Source organism: Molothrus ater, chromosome 29 (assembly GCF_012460135.2).
Source record: "Molothrus ater isolate BHLD 08-10-18 breed brown headed cowbird chromosome 29, BPBGC_Mater_1.1, whole genome shotgun sequence".
NCBI lineage: Eukaryota > Metazoa > Chordata > Aves > Passeriformes > Icteridae > Molothrus > Molothrus ater.
The window spans coordinates 157903-170479 of NC_050506.2; the positions used below are offsets into that span (position 1 = coordinate 157903).

The window sequence follows — 12577 nt, forward strand, 5'->3', positions numbered from 1 at the left end:
AAATCAAAGCTCAGAAATCCAGGAAAAAAAGCAGGAAAAACCAAGAGCAAATCCTGGGATCAAATCCCGGAAAAATCCACGGGGAAAAAAATCCTTCCCCTCAGGGAGAGGCTGGAAATCCTCCGTGGAATTTGAACCATCCGAATCCCTTTCCCCCAATTTTTCCAGCTGTTCCAAACCTTTTTTCCCTGGAATTCCCACCCGGTGGGATCCAACTGGGAGCGGGAATTTATATTTAAAAATTGATTAAAATTGGGGTTTTTAAAATCTGATTCCCTATTTATTTCCCCCCCCCCCCAGGAATTTGGGAATGCGGGGACTGCACCCCCGGCCCCTGGCTGTGATCCCCCGGGAAAACCAGGAGTCGGGAATTCGGGAATTCTGGCAGTCAGGAATTTGGGAATTCCAAGAGTCGGGAATTCAGGAATTCTGAATTTGGAAATTTGGGAATTTGGGAATTCTGGGAGTTGGGAATTTGGGAATTCTGGAATTTGGGAATTCCAGGAGTCAGGAGTTCAGGAATTCCGTGAGTTGGGAATTCGGGAATTCTGGGATGCGGGAATTCTGGGAGTCAGGAATTTGGGAATCACAAGAGTTGGGAATTCTGGAATTCAGAATTTGGAAATTTGGGAATTCGGGAATTCCAGGAGTTGGGAATTGCGGGATGGGCTTGGCCCAGGGGGTGAAATCAATCCAAAGAAAATCCTTTTCCTTTTCCTTTTCCTTTTCCTTTTCCTTTTCCTTTTCCTTTTCCTTTTCCTTTTCCTGCTCCGGAGCTCTCCTTGCACACTCCTTGCACGCGCCTTGCACACTCCTTGCACATGTGACACACGCACGTGACACACCCGTTGCACAACCCCCACACGTGACCTCCCCGCGCGACCCCCCCCTTGCACACTCACACGTTGCACGCGCACGTGACACACACCCGTTGCACAACACCTCCCCACGTGACCGCCCCACGTGACCCGTCTGCACACTCGCCGCACACCCGTCTCCCCTCGCGCCGCCCGCCCCGGCCAATCAGATCGCTGTTGCCAGGCAGATTTCGGCCCCTCCCGCCCCGCCACATCCGGGCGCTCACCCCCAGCTGAGGGGGGGGCGGGCTCAGCCAATCACAGCCGCGGGCGCTGCCGTATCCGGGCAGACCAGCGCCGCCGCAGCCAATCAGAAAAAAGAAGGGGCCGCGCGCGCGGCGAGCGAGGGGCGCGTCCACTTTCGGTTCGCGCGGGGGGCGCGGGGCACGTGGCGGGACCCCTCCCCTCCCCCCTCCCTCCCTCCCTCCCGGGGCCCCCCGAGCCGGACGGGACCAGGTGGGTGCGGGGCTGGGGGGGGCGGGGGGGATAGGCCTGGGGACACCCCCGGGGACACCGCGGGGACACCCCCGGCACACCCCCAGACACCCGCGGGTACACCCCGGACACCCCCGGGAACACCGGGACACATCCGGAACACCCCGGATCACGCCCGGGACACCCCCGGAACACACCCGGAAACCCCCGGGACACCCCCGGGTGCATCCCCGGAACACCCCCGGGACACCCCGGAACACCCCGGGAACACCCGGGAACACCCCGGGAACACCCCGGGCTCGGCCCCGGCAGGGAGGTCCCGGCCCCCGGTACCGGCCGGGTACTGCGGGGAGGGCGCGGAGGGCGGCGGCGGCCCCAGGGGTCGCTTCCGGTGGCCTCATGGCCCCGTATCCCTGGCCGTCTCTTCCTGCCGGCGCTGTGGGTCTCTTCCTGCTGTCCCCCTGTCCTGCTGTCCCCCTGTCCCTGGGGACCCCCTGTCCTGGTGTCCCCCTGTCCCTGGTGTCCCCCTGTCCCTGGTGTCCCCAAGTCCTGGTGTCCCCCTGTCCCTGCTGTCCCCCTGTCCCTGGTGTCCCCATGTCCTGGTGGTCCCCATGTCCTGCTGTCCCCCTGTCCTGCTGTCCCCCTGTCCCTGGTGTCCCCATGTCCTGGTGGTCCCCATGTCCTGCTGTCCCCCTGTCCTGCTGTCCCCCTGTCCCCCAGCCCTGCTGGGGTCACTGCAGATGTCCCTGTCCCATTTCTGTGGCTCCTGTCCGTGCCCATGAGTCCCATTAGAGCCCAGAATGGGATTTATTCCTGTTTTTACAGCAAATTCCCATTTCCCTGTTCCCAGCAGGACAAACACACAGGGCTGCCATGGCTGAGGAGGAGCTGGGGACCAGGGCCACCAGGAGGGGCCCCCTGTCAGCTGGCAGTGCCCGGGGCGGTGCCACCGAGTCCAGCACGCTGCTCCAGGAGCTGCGGGGCAACATCTCGTAAGGGCAGCACCCCAAAACCTGGGAATCACCCCAGGGCACCCCAGAGGGGGCTCACGGGGTGGGGGATTGGGAATTGGGCACCCCAAAATCTGGGAGTCACCCCAGGGCACCCCGGGTCCATCCCGGGTCCTTCCTGCATCCCTGAGCCCTGGATCCCACTCGGGGTCTGGAGGGACCTGGGGAGCCCTGGGCAGAGCTGGAATTGTGACCCCGGGGTTTTTGGGATCGTTCCTGACTCGTGGCCTCTGTCCCTCGCAGCAAATCTGTGCAGAGCAAGGTGGACTCCATCCTGGTGAGTGTTCTGGGAATGCTGGAGGCAGGGCAGGGCCGTTCCCGGGGCTCAGCCCACAGGATTCATCTCCTCCTCTCCTCCTCTCCTGTCCCTGTCCCTGGAGTGTAGCAGGACGTGCAGAAGTTCTCGGACAGCGACAAACTCTACCTGTACCTGCAGCTGCCCTCGGGGCCCAGCCTGGGCGAGAAGAGGTCAGGGGGGTGGGGTGGGATCCATGGGGTGGGATCCTTGGGGTGGGATCCATGGGGTGGGATCTGTGGGGTGGGATCTGTGGGGTGGGATCCATGGGATGGGATCCTTGGGGTGGGATCCATGGGGTGGGATCTGTGGGGTGGGATCTGTGGGGTGGGATCCTTGGGGTGGGGTCATTGGATGGGATGGGGTGGGATAGGATGGGATCCATGGGATGGGATCTATGGGGTGGGATGGGATGGGGCTGGAGTTGGCACAGGGATGCCCCAGGGTGGGCACAGGGATGCCCCAGGGTGGGCACAGGGATGCCCCAGGGCAGGTCCCTCACCCGGGGCAGGCACAGGGATGCCCCAGGGTGGGCACAGGGATGCCCCAGGGTGGGTCCATCAGCCACAGGTGGCACAGGGATGCCCCAGGGTGGGCACAGGGATGCCCCCGGGCAGGTCCCTCACCCGGGGCAGGCACAGGGATGCCCCAGGGTGGGCACAGGGATGCCCCAGGGCGGGTCCCTCACCCGGGGCAGGCACAGGGATGCCCCAGGGTGGGCACAGGGATGCCCCAGGGTGGGTCCATCAGCCACAGGTGGCACAGGGATGCCCCAGGGTGGGCACAGGGATGCCCCAGGGTGGGTCCATCAGCCACAGGTGGCACAGGGATGCCCCAGGGTGGGCACAGGGATGCCCCCGGGCAGGTCCCTCACCCGGGGCAGGCACAGGGATGCCCCAGGGTGGGCACAGGGATGCCCCAGGGTGGGTCCCTCACCCAGGGCAGGCACAGGGATGCCCCAGGGCGGGCACAGGGATGCCCCAGGGCGGGTCCATCACCCGGGGCGGGCACAGGGATGCCCCAGGGCGGGCACAGGGATGCCCCAGGGTGGGTCCATCAGCCACAGCTGGCACAGAGGTGCTGACCTGACGGGCTCCCCTCCCTGCCTGTGGCCCTGGAGCAGCAGCAGCAGCAGCTCCTCGCTGGAGCTGAGCGCGCTGGGCACGGCCGAGCACATGCACGCCTGCAGCTGGATCCGTAACCACCTGGAGGAGCACACGGACACCTGCCTGCCCAAGCAGGACGTCTACGACGCCTACAAGTGAGCTGGGCTGTCCCACGTCACCGTGTCCCTGTGCCACCGTGTCCCCATGTCCCCATGCCCCAAGGACCCCCTGTCCTGCTGTCCCATGTCCCCATGTCCCCACCTCCCTGGGAACCCCCTGTCCCCATGTCCCCATGCCTCAAGGAACCCCCTGTCCTGGTGTCTCACGTCACCATGTCCCTTAGGAATCCCTGTCCTCCTGTCCCATGTGTCCTTGAGGAGCCCCTGTCCTGGTATCCCACATCCCCCTGTCCTGCTGTCCCCATGTCCCCCTGCCCTGTCCCTGCTCCGTGTCACCCGCTCTGTCCCCGCAGGCGTTACTGTGACAACCTGGGCTGCCGCCCGCTGAGCACGGCCAACTTTGGCAAGATCATCCGTGAGATCTTCCCAAACATCAAAGCCCGGCGCCTGGGGGGCCGTGGCCAGTCCAAATATCCTTCCTTGGCCTGGAATTCCTGTGCCAGCTGCTCCTTTTTCCCTTTTTCCCCTGATTTTTTCCCATTTTTTCCTGATGTTTTCCCATTCTTTTTCCTGGTTTTCCAATTTTCCCCATTTTTTCCCATTCCTGAGGGCTCTTTGGGGTTGGTTCCCGTTTTTTTGGGCTTGGGAAAAATCCTTGACTCTTCCCAACGTACTGCTATGGGGGGATCCGGAGGAAGACCGTGGTCAGCCTTCCTCCCCTGCCCAGCCTGGACCTCAAAGTGACCGAGACGGTGAGTTTGGGTGGGATGGGGTGGGATAATGGGGTAATGGGATAATGGGATAATGTGATGGGGTGGGATGGGATGGGATGGGATGGGATTGAAGGGATGGGTTGGGATAGGACGGGATGGGATGGGATGGGATGGGATGGGGTGGGATGGGATGGGATGGGGTGGGATGCAGGTCCTGCTTTGCTCCATGAATCCCATCCCGTCCCCATCCCCGTGTCCCATCCTGCTCCGTGGGCTCATCCCTGTGTCCTGCCCTGCTCCGTGACCCTCCTGCTGTCCCCTCCCTGCTGTCCTCCTGCCCCTGGTCTCACACACTGTCCCTGTCCCCGTCCCCAGCAGGCAGAGCTCTACAGCAGTGAGGCGTTGGTGTCCCCACCCCGCTGTCCCCTCTGTGATGTCCCTGTCCCCATCCCCAGCAGGCAGAGCTGGCTGAGCTGGCTCAGTCCCACAGCAGTGAGGTGTTGGTGTCCCCAGATCCTGTCCCTGTCTGATGTCCCTGTCCCCAGCAGTCAGAGCGCTACAGCAGTGAGGTGACAGTGTCCCTGTCCCTGTCTGATGTGCCTGTGCTGTCCCCAGCAGGGAGAGCCCTACAGCAGTGAGGTGACGGTGACAGTGTCCCTGTCCCTGTCTGATGTCCCTGTCCCCATCCCCAGCAGGCAGAGCTGGCCGAGCTGGCTCAGTCCCACAGCAGTGAGGTGACGGTGTCAGTGTCCCTGTCCCTGTCTGATGTCCCCGTCCCCAGCAGTCAGAGCCCTACAGCAGTGACGGTGACAGTGTCCCTGTCCCTGTCTGATGTACCCGTGCTGTCCCCAGCAGGCAGAGCTGGCCGAGCTGGCTCAGTCCCACAGCAGTGAGGTGACGGTGTCAGTGTCCCTGTCCCTGTCTGATGTGCCCGTGCTGTCCCCAGCAGGCAGAGCTGGCCGAGCTGGCTCACTCCTACAGCGCCGAGGTGACGGAGGCCGCGTGTGCCCTGACGTGTGACTGGGCCGAGAAGATCCTGCGGCGCTCCTTCAACAACATCGTGGAGGTGGCGCAGTTCCTGCTGCAGCAGCACATCATCAGCCCCCGCTCGGCCCACGCCGACCTGCTCATGGCCATGGTGCTCTCGGGTCAGCCTGGGGACACGGGGACCGTCACCCGCCCCGGGTTCCTCCCTGGGGACACAGTCAGCCCCCTAGGACACTGTCACCCTTGGGGACAGACGCTGTGTGGGGTGGGACAGGCTGTCCCCCGCCTGGTCAGTGTCCTCCCCACTCCCGTGTCCCCTCCCCAGTGCCACCATCCCCCGCCACCCCGCTCACGTCCCCTCCTCCCGCAGAAAACACGGACAGGCCCCCCCAGGAGCCCCGGCCGCCCTCAGCCCCCAAGAAGAACGGCCCGGAGCCCTCGGACAGCAGCCAGGAGCAGGTGAGACCCCCGGGACCCCTCCCGGGCCGGGCCGGGCACCGGAGGCGCCCCCAGCCCGGTGCCACCTTGTCTCCCCCCCCAGGCCAAGAAGGACGCTGTCCCCAAGGGCCCCCCGCAGCCGCGGCCGGAGAAGAAGAAGCCGTCGGAGGCCCGGGCGGGCAGCAGCCCGCAGGTGAGCGCGCTGGTGGCGCGGCTGCCGCTGCTGCTGCCCCGCATCCCGGCCCCGCAGCGCCCGCCCGTGCCCAGCGCGGCCCCCGCGCCGCCCGTGCTGGTGCCGCGGCCCGGGGGCACCGTGAAGGTGGCGCTGCCGCTGCCCGTGGGCACGGCCGCCATCCCCGTGCTCAACGTGCTGCTGCCCGGCGTGGGCGTCCCCGCGGCCGAGAGCCCCCGCGGCGGCGGCGGCGGGGACAGCGAGGGACAGCAGCGCGGCAGGGCCACCAAGCGCGCCCCGGAGGGGACAGCGGGGGACGGCGCCGCGCGCAAGAGGCGGCGCGGGAGGCCCCGCAAGAGGCCGGGGGACAACGCGATGTCACCCGAGGACGTGGAGGTGGCCCGGGGGGAGGAGGGAGGGGACTCGCCCCCGGGGGCGTCACCCGGGGGTGGCAGTGCCACCGTGCCCGGTGGGGACAGGGGGGTGGCTGGTGGAGCTGCTGAGGATGGTGGGGACAGCATGGAGGTGGACAGCGACACGGTGACTGGTGGGGACAGCCCGGGCAGTGGCAGTGCCAGCGTCCCCCTTGGGGACAATGGCAGTGCCACTGTCCCCCTTAGTGACAGCCCAGGCAGTGGCAGTGCCAGTGTCCCACTCAGAGACAGCTCAGTCAATGGCAGTGCCACCGTCCCCCTTAGTGACAGCCCAGTCAGTGCCACCGTCCCCCTTAGTGACAGCCCAGTCAATGGCAATGCCACTGTCCCCGTTAGTGACAGCCCGGTCAGTGTCAGTGTCACTGTCCCCCTTGGGGACAGCGCAGTCAATGGCACTGACACTGTTCCCCTTGGGGACAGCGCAGTCCATGGCAGTGCCACTGTCCCCAGTGGGGACAGCTCGGTCAATGGCACTGACCCTGTCCCCAGTGGGGAGAGCCCAGGCAGTGGCAGTGCCACCGTCCCCCTTAGTGACAGCCCAGTCAATGTCACTGACACTGTTCCCCTTGGGGACAGCCTGGTCAGTGTCAGTGCCACCATCCCCCTTGGGGACAACTCGGTCAATGGCAGTCCCACTGTCCCCCTTGGGGACAATGGCAGTGCCACCGTCTCCCTTAGTGACAGCTCAGTCAATGGCAGTGCCACCGTCCCCCTTGGGGACAGCTCGGTCAGTGTCACTGCCACCACCCAGCTTGGGCACAGCTCAGTCAGTGCCACTGTCCCCCTTAGTGACATCCTGGTCAGTGGCAGTGACACTGTCCCCACTGGGGACAGCCCAGCTGAGGGAAGTGCCACCGTCCCCCTTGGGGACAGCCCGGTCAGTGGCAGCATCCCTGGTGATGGCTCTGCTGGTGGTGGCAGTGCCAGCGTCCCCCTTAGTGACAGCTCAGTCAGTGCCACTGTCCCCCTTAGTGACAGCCCAGCTGGGGCAAGTGCTCCCACCCACCTTGGGGACAGCTCAGTCAATGGCAGTGCCAGCGTCCCCCTTAGTGACAGCTCAGTCAGTGCCACCGTCCCCCTTGGGGCCAGCCCGGTCAGTGGCAGTGCCAGCTCCCCCAGTGGTGGCTCTCCTGGTGGTGGCAGTGCCACTGTCCCTGTCAGCGACAAGCCAGTCCCTGGCAGTGCCGCTGTCCCTGTCAAGGATAGCCCAGCCAGGGTTGGTGACACTGGGGACAGGCCTGTCACTGGCACTGCCACCACTGGGGACAGGCCGGCAATTGCCAGTGCCACCAGCCCTGTCAGGGACAGCCCACCCATGGCCAGTGACACTGGGGACAGGCCTGTCACAAAGAGTGCCACCAGCCCCACTGAGGACAGCCCAGCCAGGGTTGGTGACACTGGGGACAGGCCAGTCACAAGGAGTGCCACCATCCCCACTGAGGACAGCCCAGCCAGGGTTGGTGACACTGGGGACAGGCCTGTCACTGGCAGTGCCACCACTGGGGACAGGCCGGCCATTGCCAGTGCCACCAGCCCTGTCAGGGACAGCCCACCCATGGCCAGTGACACTGGGGACAGGCCTGTCACAAAGAGTGCCACCATCCCCACTGAGGACAGCCCAGCCAGGGTTGGTGACACTGGGGACAGGCCTGTCACTGGCACTGCCACCACTGGGGACAGGCCGGTCATTGCCAGTGCCACCAGCCCCACTGAGGACAGCCCAGCCAGGGTTGGTGACACTGGGGACAGGCCGGTCATTGGCAGTGCCACCACTGGGGACAGGCCTGTCACAAGGAGTGCCACCAGCCCTGCTGAGGACAGCCCAGCCAGGGTTGGTGACACTGGGGACAGGCCTGTCACTGGCAGCGCCACTACAGAGGACAGGCCTGTCACCAGCAGTGCCACCGTCCCTGTCAGGGACAGCTCACCCAGGGCCAGTGGCGCTGCTGGGGACAGGCCGGTCACCAGGAGTGCCACCATTCCCAGCAGGGACAGCCCAGCTGGTGGCAGTGCCCCTGTCCCTGTCAAGGCCAGTCCATGCAGGGGCAGTGCCACCACTGGGGACAGGCCGGTCAGTGGTGCCACTGTCTCTGTCAGGGACAAGCCTGTCACTGGCAGTGCCACCGTCCCTAGGAGGGACAGCTCACCCAGGGCCAGTGCCACTGTCCCCAGGCAGGACAGTCCCTCCAGGGCCAGTGCCACTGGGGACAGGCCGGTTACTAGAAGTGCCACTGTCCCCACGGCTGGTGGCAGTGCCACCGTCCCTGTCAAGGAAGGTCCATCCAGGGGCAGTGCCACCACTGGGGACAGGCCAGGCACGGGCAGTGCCACCACTGGGGACAGGCTGGCTGGTGGCAGTGGCACTGTCCCTGTCAAGGACAGCTCAGCCAGGGGCAGTGGCACCACTGGGGACAGGCCGGTCACCAGGAGTGCCACTGTCCCTGTCAGGGACAGCCCAGCTGGTGGCAGTGGCACCACACCAGTCAAGGACAATCGGGCCAGGGGCAGTGCCACCCCTGGGGACAGCTCATCCCGGGGCAGTGCCACCATCCCTGTCAGGGACAGCTCACCCAGGGCCAGTGCCACCACAGGGGACAGGCCGGTCACCAGGAGTGCCGCTGTCCCTGTCAGGGACAGCCCAGCTGGCGGCAGTGCCACTGTCCCTGTCAAGGCCAGTCCATCCCAGGGCAGTGCCACCACTGGGGACAGGCCAGTCAGTGGTGCCACTGTCCCTGTCAGGGACAAGCCTGTCACCGGCAGTGCCACCATCCCTGTCAGGGACAGCTCACCCAGGGCCAGTGGCAGTGTTGGGGACAGGCCGGTCACCAGGAGTGCCACCATTCCCAGCAGGGACAGCCCAGCTGGTGGCAGTGCCACCGTCCCTGTCAGGGACAGCTCATCCAGGGCCAGTGCCACCACTGGGGACAGGCCAGCGAGGAGCAGTGCCACCACTGGGGACAAGCCAGTCCGTGGCAGTGCCACTGTCCCTAGGAGGGACAGCTCACCAAGGGGCAGTGGCACTGGGGACAAACCGGTGACTGGCAGTGCCACCGTCCCTGTCAGGGACAGCTCCTCCAGGAGCAGTGCCACCACTGGGGACAGGCTGAGCAGGGGCAGTGCCACCACTGGGGACAGGCTGGGCAGGGGCAGTGGCAGTGTCCCCATCAGGGACAGGTCACCCAGAGACAGTGGCAGTGGGGACAGGCCAGGTAGGGGCAGTGCCACCATCCCCATCAGGGACAGGTCACCCAGAGACAGTGGCAGTGGGGACAGGCCAGGCAGGAGCAGTGCCACCAGTGGGGACAGGCCAGGCAGGAGCAGTGCCACCATCCCTGTCAGGGACAGGTCACCCAGAGACAGTGGCAGTGGGGACAGGCCAGGCAGGGGCAGTGCCACCATCCCTGTCAGGGACAGGCCAGGCAGGGCCAGTGGCAGTGTCCCTGTCAGGGACAGGTCACCCAGAGACAGTGCCACCACTGGGGACAGGCCAGGCAGGGGCAGTGCCACCGTCCCTGTCGAGGACAGGCCAGGCAGGGGCAGTGGCACCATCAGGGCCAGGCTGGTCAGGGGCAGTGCCACTGTCCCCATCAGGGACAGCTCAGACAGTGGCAGTGCCACTGTCCCTGTCAAGGACAGGTCAGCTAGAGCCAGTGGCACCACTGGGGACACGTCAGTCAGGAGCAGTGCCACTGTCCCTGTCAAGGACAGCGCAGCCAGGGGCAGTGCCACCACTGGGGACAGGCCGGGCAGGGGCAGTGCCACCATCCCTGTCAAGGACAGCTCATCCAGGACCAGTGACACTGGGGACAGGCCAGTTAGTGGCAGGGCCATCATCCCTGTCAGGGACAGCGCAGCCAGGGGCAGTGCCGCCACTGGGGACAGGCTGGGCAGGGGCACTGCCACCACTGGGGACAGATCAGTCAAGGGCAGTGCCACCATCCCTGTCCGGGACAGCTCACCAAGGGCCACTGCTGTTGGGGACAGGCCAGTGAGGAGCAGTGCCACCACTGGGGACAGGCTGGGCAGTGGCAGTGCCACCGCTGGGGACAGGCCAGTGAGGAGCAGTGCCACCACTGGGGACAGGCTGGGCAGTGGCAGTGCCACCACTGGGGACAGGCCAGTGAGGAGCAGTGCCACCATCCCTATCAGGGACAGGTCACCCAGAGACAGTGGCAGTGGGGACAGGCCAGGCAGGGGCAGTGCCACTGTCCCCATCAGGGACAGGTCACCCAGAGACAATGGCAGCGGGGACAGGCCAGGCAGGGGCAGTGCCACCGCTGGGGACAGGCCAGGCAGTGGCAGTGTCCCCATCAGGGACAGGCCAGGCAGGGCCAGTGGCAGCGGGGTCAGGCTGGTCAGGGACAGTGCCACCATGCCCATGAGGGACAGTGCCACAGTTCCTGTGAGGGACAGGTCCCCCAGGGCCCCTGACCCTGGGGACCGGCCAGGCAGGAGCAGTGCCACTGTCCCTGCCAGGGACAGCCCAGCTGCGGGCAGTGGCACGGTCAGGGACGTGCCAGTCTCTGGCAGTGGCACTGTCCCCATCAGGGACAGCCCGTCCAGGGGCACTGCCACTGGCCCCATTGAGGACAGGCCGGTCCCTGGCACTGCCACTGTCCCCGCTGAGGGCAGGCTGGTCACTGCCAGTAGCACCGCTGGGGACAGGCTGGTCACTGACAGTGGCACCCCTCCTGGCAAGGACTGTCCCTCCAGGGACAGTGGCACTCCTGGGGACAGGCCGGTCCCTGGCAGTGCCACTGTCCCCGTCAGGGACAGCCTATCCAGGGGTACTGCCACCATCGTGGACACGCCTGTCACCGGCAGTGCCACCATCCCTGCGGGTGACAGCCCCTTCTGGGCCCGGGGCACTGCTGGGGACAGCGCGGGGGGTGGCAGTGCCACCTTCCCCGTCAGGGACTGCCCGTCGCGGGGCACTGCCACCATTGTGGACGCGCTGGTGACCCTGAGTGGCACCGTGATGGACAGGAGGATCCTGGGCAGTGTCACCGTCCCCGTCAGGGCCAGCCTGTCCCGGGGCACTGCCACCATCGTGGACACGCCCGTCTTTGTCAGTGCCACCGTCCTCGTTGGGGACTCCATCCCCAGGGTCACGGCCACCATCGTGGAGTCCAGGGTGCCCGGCCATGCCATCCTCCCCCTCGGGGACACGCTGGCCTGTGGCAGTGCCACCATCCCTGTCAGGGAGTGCCCGTCCGGGGACAGTGCCGCTGTCCCCATCAGAGAGTGCCCATCCAGGGACAGTGGCACCGTCCCTGACAGGGACAGGCCAGGCAGGGACAGTGCCACTGTCCCCATCAGGGAGTGCCCGTCCAGGGAGAGTTCCACCATCCCTGTCAGGGAGTGCCCGTCTGGGGACAGTGCCACCATCCCTGACAGGGACAGGCCAGAGAGGGACGGTGCCACTGTCGCCATCAGAGAGTGCCCATCCAGGGGCAGTGCCACCCTTGGGGACAGCAGGCATGTCACTGGCAGTCCCCCCATCGTGGACACACCGGTCAGTGGCAGTGCCACCATCCCTGTCAGGGACTGCCCGTCCAGGGGCAGTGCCTCCCCTGGGGACAGGCCTGGCAGTGCCACCCCTGGGGACAGGCCTGGCAGTGGCAGTGGCAGTGCCACCCCTGGGGACAGGCCTGTCCCTCCCGTCCGCGTCAGTGTCATCAGGGATGGCAGGACGGGCACCAGAGTGGCACCGGCGGCCCTGGCACAGCGCGATCACAGCCGGGCCGGGTCTCCCCTCGGGGACACGCAGGGACACACGAGGGCGGGCACAGGGATGGGGTCCCCTGCGTCACACCAGTAAAAACCAGTAAAAACCAGTAAAAACCAATCACTGCCGTGTGGCTGTGTGCCTGTGAGCCCGGGCACCCGGAGGGGGCACTGGGAGGGGACACTGGGAGTGGGGAGGGGACACTGGGAGTGGGGAGGGGACTCGGGGAGTGGGAAAGGGACATTGGGAGCGGGGAGGGGACACGGGGAGTGGGATGGGAACA

The 12577-nt window shown here is 66.0% G+C and overlaps 1 protein-coding gene across 3 annotated transcripts; it reads left to right on the forward strand.

Annotated features, from left to right (window-relative positions):
• The first annotated feature begins 1233 nt into the window (after positions 1–1233).
• On the forward strand, positions 1234–12414 carry RFX5 (regulatory factor X5). Of its 3 annotated transcripts, none has more exons than XM_036398076.1 (10): positions 1234–1313; positions 2146–2284; positions 2546–2579; positions 2688–2770; positions 3721–3858; positions 4176–4292; positions 4493–4574; positions 5482–5683; positions 5893–5981; positions 6064–12414. In XM_036398076.1, exons 2-10 carry the CDS (start codon positions 2166–2168, stop codon positions 12385–12387), a joined length of 7188 nt encoding a protein of 2395 aa, XP_036253969.1. In that variant the 5' UTR covers positions 1234–1313; positions 2146–2165; the 3' UTR covers positions 12388–12414. The 3 variants fall into 3 exon arrangements, with proteins under 3 accessions (XP_036253969.1, XP_036253971.1, XP_036253972.1); XM_036398078.1 differs by having other exon boundaries at positions 5485–5683; XM_036398079.1 differs by having other exon boundaries at positions 3724–3858.
• The last annotated feature ends 163 nt before the right edge of the window (positions 12415–12577 follow it).

Bases quoted from the DNA above. Each gene is read 5' to 3' on its own strand.
- RFX5 (XM_036398076.1), top strand. From the start codon at position 2,166: ATGGCTGAGGAGGAGCTGGGGACCAGGGCCACCAGGAGGGGCCCCCTG. The intron at 2,580-2,687 runs GTGAGTGTTCTG...CCTGGAGTGTAG, and splicing joins GCAAGGTGGACTCCATCCTG to CAGGACGTGCAGAAGTTCTC. The intron at 4,575-5,481 runs GTGAGTTTGGGT...TGCTGTCCCCAG, and splicing joins ACCTCAAAGTGACCGAGACG to CAGGCAGAGCTGGCCGAGCT.